The 12,396-nt window shown below is 42.7% G+C and overlaps 1 protein-coding gene across 1 annotated transcript in view; it reads left to right on the top strand.

Moving 5' to 3' along the window:
- LOC108787257 (lipocalin-like) overlaps positions 1 to 11,857 on the top strand; it is a 12,389-nt gene extending 532 nt beyond the window's left edge. Inside the window, exons 2-7 of the mRNA XM_018556757.1 lie at positions 2,388 to 2,527; positions 3,774 to 3,850; positions 3,974 to 4,087; positions 6,118 to 6,219; positions 9,767 to 9,792; positions 11,748 to 11,857. Coding sequence (XP_018412259.1) covers positions 2,388 to 2,527; positions 3,774 to 3,850; positions 3,974 to 4,087; positions 6,118 to 6,219; positions 9,767 to 9,789 — 456 coding nt within the window. The 3' untranslated portion in view covers positions 9,790 to 9,792; positions 11,748 to 11,857. The remainder of the gene's footprint in view (positions 1 to 2,387; positions 2,528 to 3,773; positions 3,851 to 3,973; positions 4,088 to 6,117; positions 6,220 to 9,766; positions 9,793 to 11,747) is intronic.
- Positions 11,858 to 12,396: the final 539 nt, after the last annotated feature.

Consider the following 12,396-nt stretch of genomic DNA (forward strand, 5'->3'; position numbering starts at 1 on the left):
ATACATACATACATATACACACACATATATATATATATATACACATATATACACACATATATACACACATATATACACACACATATATACACAGCCAACTATGTAAACCAGCAAACACCTACCTGACCAACTAACTAACTATATACAGCCTATTGACAAAGAGTGGATGGGAGGGAATCAGATAGATACCCAGATAGCAAGGATAACTTGCCACAAACTTGTGCCAGGGTTAAATTGTAATTCTTGTTAACTTGCTGCACACATTCCTGGCAAGTTGTAGACTTGCAGCACAAGTTCTAGTTGACACTTTTTTTAATTTGTAGCAAATTTGTTTGGCAAGTCTACAGTAAGAGTGCGGCAGGTCTTAGCAAGAGCTCTGCAAGTGTACAGCACTTTTGCAAAGCACGTTGATCTGGAGACTTGCAATGCAGATTTGCTGTAATTGTGCAACACAATTGTGAAGCTTGACAAGTCTGCAATAGTTTAGCAAGTCATTTTCAAACTTGCAGCTCAATTGCTTGCTATCTGGGTACAGGAGTGCCAGGCAGGGGATACAAGGTGGAACAGAATCACAGGTTACCAGGAAAAGAAGCAGTTAGTATGGGCACACAGGTACAATGCTGAGACACTGGGAGTGTTCTCAGGAGAGGCTAAAAACCCAATTGCTGGGAACTGCTGACTGCTGGAAGACATCCGCTGGTGGACAATGGAATTACATACTTCAGGTCCGAGGACCACAGTGCCACCAGCAGGTGCTCTGGTTCCGAACAGGTGACTTGTCTAATGGCTTCCCATATTGTTAGAGTACTACATGCTTAGAGTTTTACTTCTCTTGTTGCAGCAGGAGATCCCAATCTTCCTGTGCAGTGTGTGCAACATTCCTGGGTGTAACATTAAAGGTCCGCTCCATCCAAAGAAATAATTCAGCTTTGAGTTGGAAACAGGGGTCTGAATGACTTGTAGGAACGTTGCAGTCTTGAGAGTGCAGTGGCAGAATTCTGCTACAGTCATGTGTGTCTATGATGAAGATATCACATTCTTGCAGCTGGATCTGCCAGTTATGCTTTCTTCACTTTTGTGATTCTAGCAGAAGAGGGTGATACTATCATTTCGTTTTGTAAAATTAGCAGCTGGCGGATGGCATTGGAAATCTGTCCAGAATGCCCCCGGGTCAGCAACTATACATATATAATTAGTTCTGGGTTGTGTTTCAATGGAGTGAGACTCTCACATGAGTTTATATTGACAGACACAAACCTCTCTCATGTCCACCTCTACACTGCCACTGGGAGGTGGAGGGGGGGAGCTCTTTGGCATAGTACTTGGCAGTTCCAGTAACACTACAATCCCCCCAGACACACTTGACTCCCCATTGCCCTGTGATGGATAACGATCTCACGTTTAGTTTACTGATTTGTATTGAGATTGCAGTTCATCACGAGAGTGAGCTTGGAGCGGTGGGACACACAAGGACCATGGGGAACAAAAGTAGCCACCCTCCAGAAGGAAGGACAGCGTCAGCACCAATTCAGAGATGATGATTTGAGGATCTACAGCCGATTGATAGACAAATACGATACATTTTTGTTAATAGTTAGGGTACTTAAATGCATTTTAAGATTTAACTCCTGAGTTTAGTGCCACTTTATTGTGACATGCAAGGACAGATCAGAGGGTGATCCGGTGTAGCAAGAGAGGTTAAATGGCCCACCTACAACTATGAATGCAGCAACCCTTGTTCACCCTTCAATACAAGGGACTGTCCTTGTCAATTTAGCATTGTTGACAACTAGACCTGTAGAATACATTTATACTTATTATATGAAGGTCATGTAAATGTGGGTCTCTAAAATTGAAGAGCATAGATAATCATTTATAAAAGTGGCCTAAAGGGTCCATAACTAAAGTTCAGTCCTTAAAATGTATTTATTATTAGATAGAGTGGGAAGAGTTAGAGCCTATAGGACTATTTTATTGTCAACTGTGTCCATTAGGCATATTTCCCTTCTCTCCCTACTGGGAAAGGAGCTGATGCAAAATCTCTCCATAGAGAACACTGTAAAGTGAGGATGGGTAGGAACTTCTGACAATGTTTATATTGCTCTCCGTGCCTGGTGACCACGGCTACCTCAATTTCTTGTCTTAGAGAAATGAGGGGAAATCTCCCCAATGGGGTCAAATACACAATTAAAAACCCAACAGAAATTTTAACTCTTTCCCACTAAAAAGTATATTTTTTGGCTTAGGTAGACTTTAAGCAAAAGTAGTTTAAAAAACAAGGGATGTTATTGGTTTCTGTAGGCAGCTATCCCACGTTTGTTACACTCTTCTTTGCCCCAGTATTGGTCAGTCAGTCCTTGTCTTATTGCTTTTTTTTTTTACTGTAGATTGTTGGAAAGTGGTATGGCATCGGTTTGGCCTCCAACTCTGGCTGGTTCAAGACTAAGAAGCAGTTCTTGAAGCAGTGCAGCACCGTCATTACTCCTACTGCTGATGGGAACCTCGACGTTGTGGCCACCTATCCTAAGTAGGTCAACCATCTGGTGGTCAGAGCAGTGGGGGTGGGTAGGGTGGTGTTTGTACAAAAAGTGTATGCTCCCTTTAACAACAACATTAATCCTTTTGTCAGCCACAATATTGACTGGTACATCTATGGGGAAAGAGAAGACATCTTTAAAAGAAAACTGATAAAAGAGAAAAATGGAGAACGTGATTGCTAACCACCTTCTGAAAATTCCTGTTACCTGGCTGACTCTTGCTTGAATCCATTTTATATTGCTGATCTATAACAAGCATGCAGCAAGTAAAGACAGAACTCCTGATCTCTGTTTGTTTTCTGGATCTGTATCTCAGAAAGCTTTGAAATCAGCAGATCAGCATTAAAGCCACGCAAATAGATTTTTAGTATGAGGTCAGCAAAGACAGTTCCTGTATTTCTCTCATGGTGCGTTTCCTTTAAGATATTGATAAAAATAACACCACCCAAAACCTGATGCCATGTAACCCATGTAGGTGGATTACAGAAAATTACAGAAACTGTTGAACTTTGAAGTAATTACAGTTACAAACATAGCTGGGAAGGTGAGTCACATTCAGCTAATTACCAGCTAGCAGTATATATGTGGGGTTTCAAAGCAATGCTAAAAGAGTTCCAAATTCTGTACATTTTGTTTATAAAAAGAATCACACACACAGATACAGGCAAGGCAGGACATAGAAACTAGCTTTCTTTCTTAAGGAATGCCCCATTCACATCAGATCCATTGCGTTGCAATCCATTTTTCAACAAGGGCACTGAAAAATGTATGGGTGTGAATGAAACAAGTTCACATTGCTGCGAAGCGTTGCAGTCCGTTGCAGTCCGTTGCAGTGCGATGAAAAAAAAGTAGGGCATGCTCTTCTTTTTTCAGTACAACATAACAGAACAGGACAAAAACAGATATAATCGCAACACAACAGAAGTAAAAAAAAAAAAGTAAAAATACATATATGTTTGTCCACTCAGGACTTGTTAAAATAATAGAGATTGTCAAAAAAAAGAGAGAAAAAAATAAAAGAATAAATAAAAAAAATGCAACAGAACGGACTGGAAGTCAACAATAATTGACATTGCAAGTCAACAGACCCTTTGTTGACTTGCGATTTCCTTCTGATTTTGGTATGGACGGGCCCTAAGATCACTGACAGATTCCTTGTGATTGGCTGTGTTGATAACTGCACTTTTGCATTTTACTTTTGCCTTACTGAACAGATGATGTATGGTTCTGTTACAGGCAGGACCGATGTGAAAAGAAGAGCATGACCTACATCAAAACTGAAGAACCTGGCCGTTTCCTGTCCAAGAGCCCACGTAAGTCCATGCCACGGACGCCATATTATCCATTATAGCAGAAAACAGGTTCATACTTTGTCAGGTATTGGACTGCTGCTTGCCTGCATGCAGACAAAATAATTACCTACTGTTCTCTCTAAGGTTACGGCAGTGATCACATCATCTCAGTGGTGGAGACCAACTACGATGAATACACTGTGATGCACACTCTGAAGACTAAGGGCAATGAGGTCAACACTGTTGTGTCACTGTTTGGTAAGTGCTCTTTCAAACCTTAAATGAATCTGTGCAAAGCAACATATCACTTAATTGCCTAACCCATGCTGCTTATACTCACTTTACCTTTGTTGCCTTGCTGCCCTATTTCCCTACCAGAGAGAATAGAAATGCTCTGTAAGCTCTAGGTCAATCTAGTTGGAGGTTACACAAGGCTAAAAAACCCCACTCCTTTGTGACAGTACTCAGGCTTGGCAATAGGCTGCTCAGGCACCCAGTGCTGCATTGTGAAAAGTAAAGAAGGGAGTCACACACTCATCAATACCCAGAAGTACAAGTAATTCACTTTCATCTGTCAAGCAGTTAGAAGGGGTTGTGAGAAAGAAGGGGGGGGGGGGATATTAATCAGTGTTAGTGTATTCTTATTCAGGTAAATATAAAATAGTGAAGACTTGAAACACAAAAATGGCAAAGCCCTAGCTGAGAAGACATTTAGGGTTATACACAAAAGGGTGAAGAGTTTGGAGAAGGCAGGAGAGGGGAACAATCTAGGCCAACATAGCGGATTTGGAAAAATTCTCCAATTGAGCTCACTTTACAGTTCAGCTATGTTGTCCTAGATTGTTCAATTCTCCTGCCTTCTCCTAACTCTTCACCCTTTTGTGAAGAGTCCTGATTGTCTTAAGTAGCTAGCTAGCTTGGAGAGGTTCCCAAAAGACACTCAGGCAGTGCTGAGCAATCTTATTGGAAAACACTGCATTGTTTTTAAAATGAAAGTCATGAATGTACCCTGTAATACATTTTTCAGCGAAGATTCTGTGCCAGCAGTTTTAAAGGAGAACTATATCATAGTTCTAGCCGACCTGTGACAATGAAACTGTCATAGGTCGGCTCAATAGATCGGGAAGTGAGCGAACACATACGGTCGCTCACTCACTTCTCGATCATGTCCCTGCAGAGAGCCATGACTGTCACTCACGGCTCCCTGCAGGGATTCCCCACCTCCCCGCACCGATCCTCTAGCGCTGACTGGCGGAACGGACGGGGAGGGGGCGGGTACAGCTGGCTCTGCCTTCAGATAGGCAGAGCCAGCTGTCAATCATGCAGCTGGGTGGATCTCGACAGTAATGTCAGGATCCGTCCCGGCTGCAGCGGTCTCAGTATACCGCAAACTGTAGCTTGCGATATACTGAACTTTGGGTCACGGGAGGACACTAGTTTATGTCCTCCCGTGACCCTTAGGAGAACTATGGGGAAAACCACTTATCCCATAGTTTTCCTTTAAACATAACAACATCAGATTATAAAATTCATAACTAAACAGCTAAAACAATTGAATAACATTAAACAAAAAAAACATTTTTTCACCTTCCATACACAAAAGATGTCGTCCACAAATGATGCATGATTTTTTTCAAAATAGGCAGAATTGTAAGTGAATAAGGGGTTAAAAAGGTCATTTGTTTCATGCTGATCTGGAAAGAGGACTACAGAAATGTCATTTCATGCTGAGCTGTGCTTATAATTTATGTGTCCTTATCTCAAGATGTATGATATGTCCACTTCCAAAAAGAAATGAAATTAGAACTCCAGCAAAGCTTCTAGTTTTGGATAACATGGGGAGGGCATGGAACTATTTGTTGCTGTTACTGTCCCCTTTGATACAACAATTATTACTATTTATCAGTCACCAGGACAGAAAGTAAAAGGGACTACAAAATGTTATGTTAAAATAGAGGATATATTTTCCATTGAGGACAGCTGCCAAAGGTGTGATTTTTCCTTGGTAAGATTTCTTCTTACTTCCTGTTGTGTAATTGGGACAGGAATTAAGAAGAAATCTCCCCAATGGGGACACAAACAGGAGGAAAAACCTACCAAAAAAATTCTAACCCTTCTGCAATTAATCCAAAACAATACAAAATTACTTTTTGCTGTAAATCTACAGGGAAATTGGGTACTTACAGCTAAGGCTTTGTGAACCGCTTGTTGATGAATCAGGGGCACAGTGTGTATCACAGTGTGTTTTACAGTGCCTCTGAAATAACTGGATGTATTCTCTATTGCAGCCAGAGGCAAAGAGCTGAGACCAGAAATCCTGGAAAAATTCAAGCAGACTGCTAAGAATTATGGACTGACTGATGAAAACATCATCATCCTTCCTCAAACAGGTATCATCATCGCAACACACCTGTCACATGACATGTCAGATTGGCTGCTATGGTATGCTGCTCTCATGGCCACATGAACTCTAGCATGAAGTAACATAGCTTTGTTGCTTTTACCAACCAAATTCCAGTTATTACCGTAACAAACTAGAGCAGCCTTTCTCAACCTTTTTACCCCAGGGGAAACCTTAAAATTAATTTTAGGTCTCGGGGAACCCCTGCTAAAACCAGTATAATTGAAGTAAATGGAAAGCATGCCCCGTATGTTGGTGGCCATTGGGTGGCTCTGATTACAGTGGTGGCCAGAATGCCCACTTTACAGTTAGTTACAAAGATAGATGGTGTAATGCTACTGGTTCTGCAAAGTGGCATTGGCCCCAAAACTATGCAGACACCATCAGATGGGAGGTCAGTCAGCCACAGCTAAAGAAACCCCTTGCAACCTCTGCAGAAACCTTAGGGTCCCACCAAACCCTGGTTGACAATGACTGCACTAGAGGAATGACAACTTGAATCTGAATAGTTACCAGAAGGCTTGTTGGCTGAGTTGAAGCTGTGGGGATGCTGTTTCAGTGGCCAGTAAAGGAACTCTCACTGTATCACAATCAAGCGGCTGTGGGGGATTTGGACAGCAGCTGCGGAACTAATGTAGTAGGCTGTATGGGATTCGGTCAGTCAGGCGACTCCCTACACACTCAGTGCGCTAGGAAGTCGTTCCACATCATGTATCCCAGCCTTGAATCAGGGAAAGTTACTCTAGTGATGGGGGTCTGATGGGACTGTAGTATGACACAGCCGGAGGAGGTATAGATTGGTATAATTGCACACACAACCACAATTGCCTTGGCTGACTCTAACAACCAGTGCATCCAGGCAATAATCTGCAGTATGGACTACTGCTAACACTCTTTATACCCAAGTGACAACAGCAGTATGGAATTAATGCAAGTAGATAGGCATTTAGCGTAGGCATGTAACCTTCAGCAGTACATCTTAATACACCTCTTTAGGCATGTAACTATTCAGTAGTAATTAACACAGGCATATAGCTTCAACATGTAAACTCAGCAGCAGTAGTATCAGGCAACTGACAGGTAGTTCAATGTAGAGCCAGAGCCCAGATACTTGCGGTTCAGCTGTTTAACCAGTGGGGATATGTCTCTTTCCTGCGAGGCTGAGAGGAGCTGTAGCGAGGAGATGTGCCAGCGAGTACTGCAAGCTGGACAGCGTGTGGGAGCCGGACTGGTTCAGTGGAGACAGTGGAGGCAAATCGCTCGACATTCCACATTGACTGAACGCCGAGTGATTGCCTTCACTGGGTTTATGAGACCACGCCGAGCCCAGGGGGCGGAGCCCCACATGACGTCACGGCCGGAGCGCCGCGGCCGCTGGATCGGCCGGGGGTGCCGAGGACGAGCCTGACACACTGGTTGGAAAGTTGGCATGGTTTAGCAATTAAGTCAGGGAAGGTCATGGTCCTGTTACAAAGTGAAGTTAAAGTGACAATAAACTCAGGAGTTAGATCTAAAAAATGCATTTAAGTATCCCATTAACAAAAATGTATCTTATTTGTGTATCACTCGGCTGTAGATCCTCAAATCATCTCTCAATTCATACTGACACTGTCCTTCCTTCTGGAGGGTGGATACTTCCCTGTGTGTGTTGTAAAGTAGCCACCACTGCTCCAAGCTCACTCCCATGATGGACTACAATCTCAGTATAAGTTAGTAAACTAAACATGTGATTGTATTCCATCACGGGAGCGAGGTTGGATCGGTCGCTACTTTTAAACACACACAGGGACCATGGGGAACAAAAGTAGCCACCCTCCAGAAGGAAGGACAGCGTCATCTCAAATTCAGAGATGATTTGAGGATCTATGGCCCAGTGATACACAAATAACATAAATTTTTGCTAATAGTTATGGTACTTGCAATGCATTGTTTAGATTTAACACTTTAACTCAGAGAGAGGCACAGAAGACGCATTTTTGACTAATAAACATAATAGCTTGCCACGTGTGGTGTTTGCTATTAGGTATCGCTACTACCTTTAAAAGTTTATAACAAAGTACAGCTTTACTTTATGGCTATATTAAAAAGTGTGATCTCTGGAAAAACGCTGTTCCATGCGTACTCCGGTGATTAAAAGCCTAGTTATTTGTTACATTATCACTGCTAAAAAGAAGGAACAGTCAGACAGAACTCTAATCCTCCCCCTCAGCAAAGATAACTAGATGCCTAGGCTTTTGCTTATGTGACCACCACTAAAAGAAGCCTGCAGCAGTGTTTTCTTCAGAAAAGGTAACTATTTCAGCCCTTCTACTCTTTATTTATCCAGCCCAGTAGGTCTAGTAACACAGCTGTGTGTAAGATATGTATTCCACAGTCTTACAAGTAAACAAGCACCTTTGGCTTGGCTAGCTTGATCGTACCTTAGTATGCATGTTTATGTGCATGAGGAAGAGAGAACACCATAAACCTGTGGGACTGGTTTATCTCAGAATGAAACCATAGGGGTCTATTCACGAAGCTGCCGAAGGCTCTGGCCATAGCTTCGGCCGATCCTTCGGCTAGCTTTGGCCCCAGGACCCCTTCGGTTCAGTAGAACCGAAGGGGTGCTGTACGGGCTATTCACAATAGCCCGTACAGCTCCCGATCATGGCCGAGCGGCTCAGCCGAGCCGAACGCATATGCATCGGCTCGGCTGAGCCGTGCTGAAAGCCGAAGCTGGCCGAGCGGCCGGCCATTGGCCGGTCGACAGCCTGCTTCTGACAGCTGGGCGGAGCCAGCAGTGATCTTACGGCTGGCTCCGGCCACTTTCAGAGAGATCAGCGTCCCTGGTTACCTGCTAATCAGGGACACTGATCTCCAAACAGCTAACTCTCCCTGGCGCCCCGGGCGTCTCCTGCTCCCGGCCGCCAAGGAGAGAGACATTTCTGTGTCTTTTTTTCTTTATTCTGACACGAGCGATGTCAGAATAGAAAAAAAAAAAGAATTTTCCCATTGAAAAGCATTGGGACATTACTATTGGCTATTTCACTTTGCAATAGCCAATAGTAAACTAGCATGGTACCCGCCCTCTGCTGCAGTTCCCAATCAGGTCCATCAGCAGAGGGCTGAGCATGTTCGGCCGACCCGACGCCACGCGAAGCAAGCCGATGTACTGCTGATTTCAGGTGATGTACGGCTGAAATCAGCTGTACCAGCCTGAAGTGAATAGCCGAACAGTGTTCGGCTCACTTCACTTCAGAACAGTCATTCACTCGGCTGCCCTCGGCAGCTTAGTGAATAGACCCCATAGTGAGCAGACAGTGTTTTAGAACCTTTTCCGATTGCCTGTTTTTCCCTGGGATTGATTTGCCAGGGATGACTGCTGGTGACTGCTGGTGCCCACATTATGAGATCATTTGTACAATTGGCATGCAACTGGCCAAACTGGGCGACAATTATGTGATGTCTACAGCCAGCTTAAAAAGCATAAACCTCACTTGACCGGACAAGATATGCAGTCTACACAGCTCTAAATTCTCTCTGTTTTCTTTCTACAGATAAGTGCATGACTGAAGCATAAGAGGTGAGTACATGGACCACACTGAAAAATTTACATTTAAATATATTTATTTGTTTGTAACTGGTTAAAGGAAACCTGCCATGAGAGAAACCCTGTCATTGCTGACATCTCTTTCTTGAAATGCTAGCTGTCTGGCTTTTATACTGTTGTCTTATTAACTTTTTGGGTTTCTGGCATCTAATAAGCATACAGATAAGGAATTGTGGACAGCACAGTGGCTTAGTGGTTAGTACAGCTGCCTTACAGCACTGTGGTCCACAGTTTTGTTCCTGGCCAGGACGCAAGCTGCATGGAATTTGCATAGTTTCCCTCTGCTTGCGTAGGTTTCCTCCCACACTCCAAAGACATGTTAGTAGGTTAATTGGCTCTTCTCTAAACTGGCCCTAGTATGTGCATGCACATGAGATAGGGACTTTAGACTGTTAGCAGCTTAAGGACAGGGACTGATATGAGTGTACAGTATGTAAAGTGCCGAATAAATTGTCTTTGTGCCTGTAATGAATGAATAACATTTTCAGAATACTTGTCACGCTGATGTATGGAGACCTAACCGGGTACCTATTATTCTCTAATGGCAGGTGTACATTAAAGAAGAACTCCAGGCAAAAGTTTTCTTAACCCGAACAGTGGGGCTGCCCCCACACTACAAGGGTTAAGTGCTCATTTTTGTCTAGGTACAAAAACAATAAATAAATAAATTATACTCACCTGTACGCCGTTTCTCTTAGACCGCTCACTGGGGCCTCTCTCCCCCTTCGCTGCAACGGTCTAAGGATCCTTCAGTCATTCTTTTTCTATATGCAGTGTATAGGACAGTGGTGGCGAACCTTGGCACTCCAGCTGTGCCAAAACTACAAATCCCAAGATGCATCTGCCTCTGGGAGTTATGTCTGTGGCTGTCAGTGCCTTGCAATGCCTCATGGGACTTGTAGTTCCAAAACAGCTGGAGTGCCAAGGTTCGCCATCACTGGTATAGGATGTAAAGACACAGAGGGGCATACTATCGCTGGGGGAACGCTGGCTGAAAAGTTTGGGTATAACTTTTTTATTTTTGCACCTAGACAAAAATGAGAACTTAACTCTTGCAATGCAGGTGTAGCCTAACTGGAAGGGTTAAGAAAAATGTTGCCTGGAGTTTTTCTATAAAGAGTACCTGTATAGGTGGCAAGCATTTCCAACATCTGCTTCAGCTTTGCAGCTTCCTTCATCACCACTCCAACTTTAGCCTGCTCATTGGACCATGCAGCAGTATTATCACCTGTAAAACAACAAACATTAGTGTAGCACTACCACATTCGAAGATCAAAATATAAAATAATATAAATATGAAACATCAACAATTATATCAATTAACATAACATTTAAAAAAAAACATAAATTGTGTAGTTAATTTAGTTGAGAACTTAAAATGTCCGTGTTATAGAACACCCATTACATTCAAAGTGCAAAGTCTACTAGATGTGGAAAAATCACCATATGATCAGTGAAATAAATCCTCCACCACCATGCACCTCTCACCTTAAGGTTGGACTCGGTAATTAAACTAAGGTCTGTGTACACTTTTTTCCCTTCAAAAGTGAATAATTTGAATGCTGTCCCTCTTGCAGTTCTGTCCGTGATAAATGGTAATGAGCACAGGGAGAGAAAACGCAGACATACCATAGTGCTCACCGTTTAAAAGAATGTTTTATTAAAGTCACACATATAAACGTTTCCACTCACATATAATAATGCCCAAATATCCGTGCACAAAAAAGTTTCCATTTAGCTCACAAACAATCCCTCCTTGTGAAAAACATTTCCTAGTCTGTATACCATGGTGACATCATTTGAAACGGTTTCATATTTATATGATTCATTATTTTCTATTTTGATCTTTGAATGTGGTAACGCTACATTAATTTCCATTGTTTTATCTTTGATTGTGTTTATCACCATGTTTGCTCTTTTCCCCTCAGAGAGAAGATGCAGTACCCCAATCTTTCCACTAGATGGCATCCATGTTATAGCTGGGTTTAGCTTGCTGTGTGAAAGTCTGAGCACAATAAACTCCTGCATGAATCCCTCATCAGCCTCTTTTCTTATTGGTAGACAACTTATGATGAGCACAAGTTACTTCTTTACTTCATTTTACTTACAAAGTAGTTGGTTTTACTGAGCAAGTGGCGGACCTCTACATTTACTCCACTGCTGGTGACTGGCAGGATTGTCATGGCTGGAACTTTTCATTTCTTTACCAGCTCTGAGGCTGCCAGGGTTTGGTAGCACTGCGTCATAAGCCATCTTCACAAACCCCTTGGTTTGCGATGTGCGCAGTGTGGTCCAGGTGTAGTCTGTCACTGGGTAACTGGCTGAAAGGCAGTGGGTTCCAGTGGGACTACCCAGGCAGTCAGTAGAGATGGGGAACAGAACTGAAGTTTTACACTTTCTTTATAAAGTTTAACATTTCTTAAAATGCCCAGATAACGTTAAAAATAATAATCTAAGGGGATGAGCAAGTCAACATTTACAAATAAATATTCCCACTCAGTTGTAAGAAGTGAGCTATCTGGCCTATAAGTAACTTTACCGTATTGCCTATTGAACTATTTGGCTGTCATTTTTAGT

This window comes from Nanorana parkeri, unplaced genomic scaffold, assembly GCF_000935625.1.
Source record: "Nanorana parkeri isolate BGI_ZX_2015 unplaced genomic scaffold, ASM93562v1 scaffold251, whole genome shotgun sequence".
NCBI classification, from domain to species: domain Eukaryota; kingdom Metazoa; phylum Chordata; class Amphibia; order Anura; family Dicroglossidae; genus Nanorana; species Nanorana parkeri.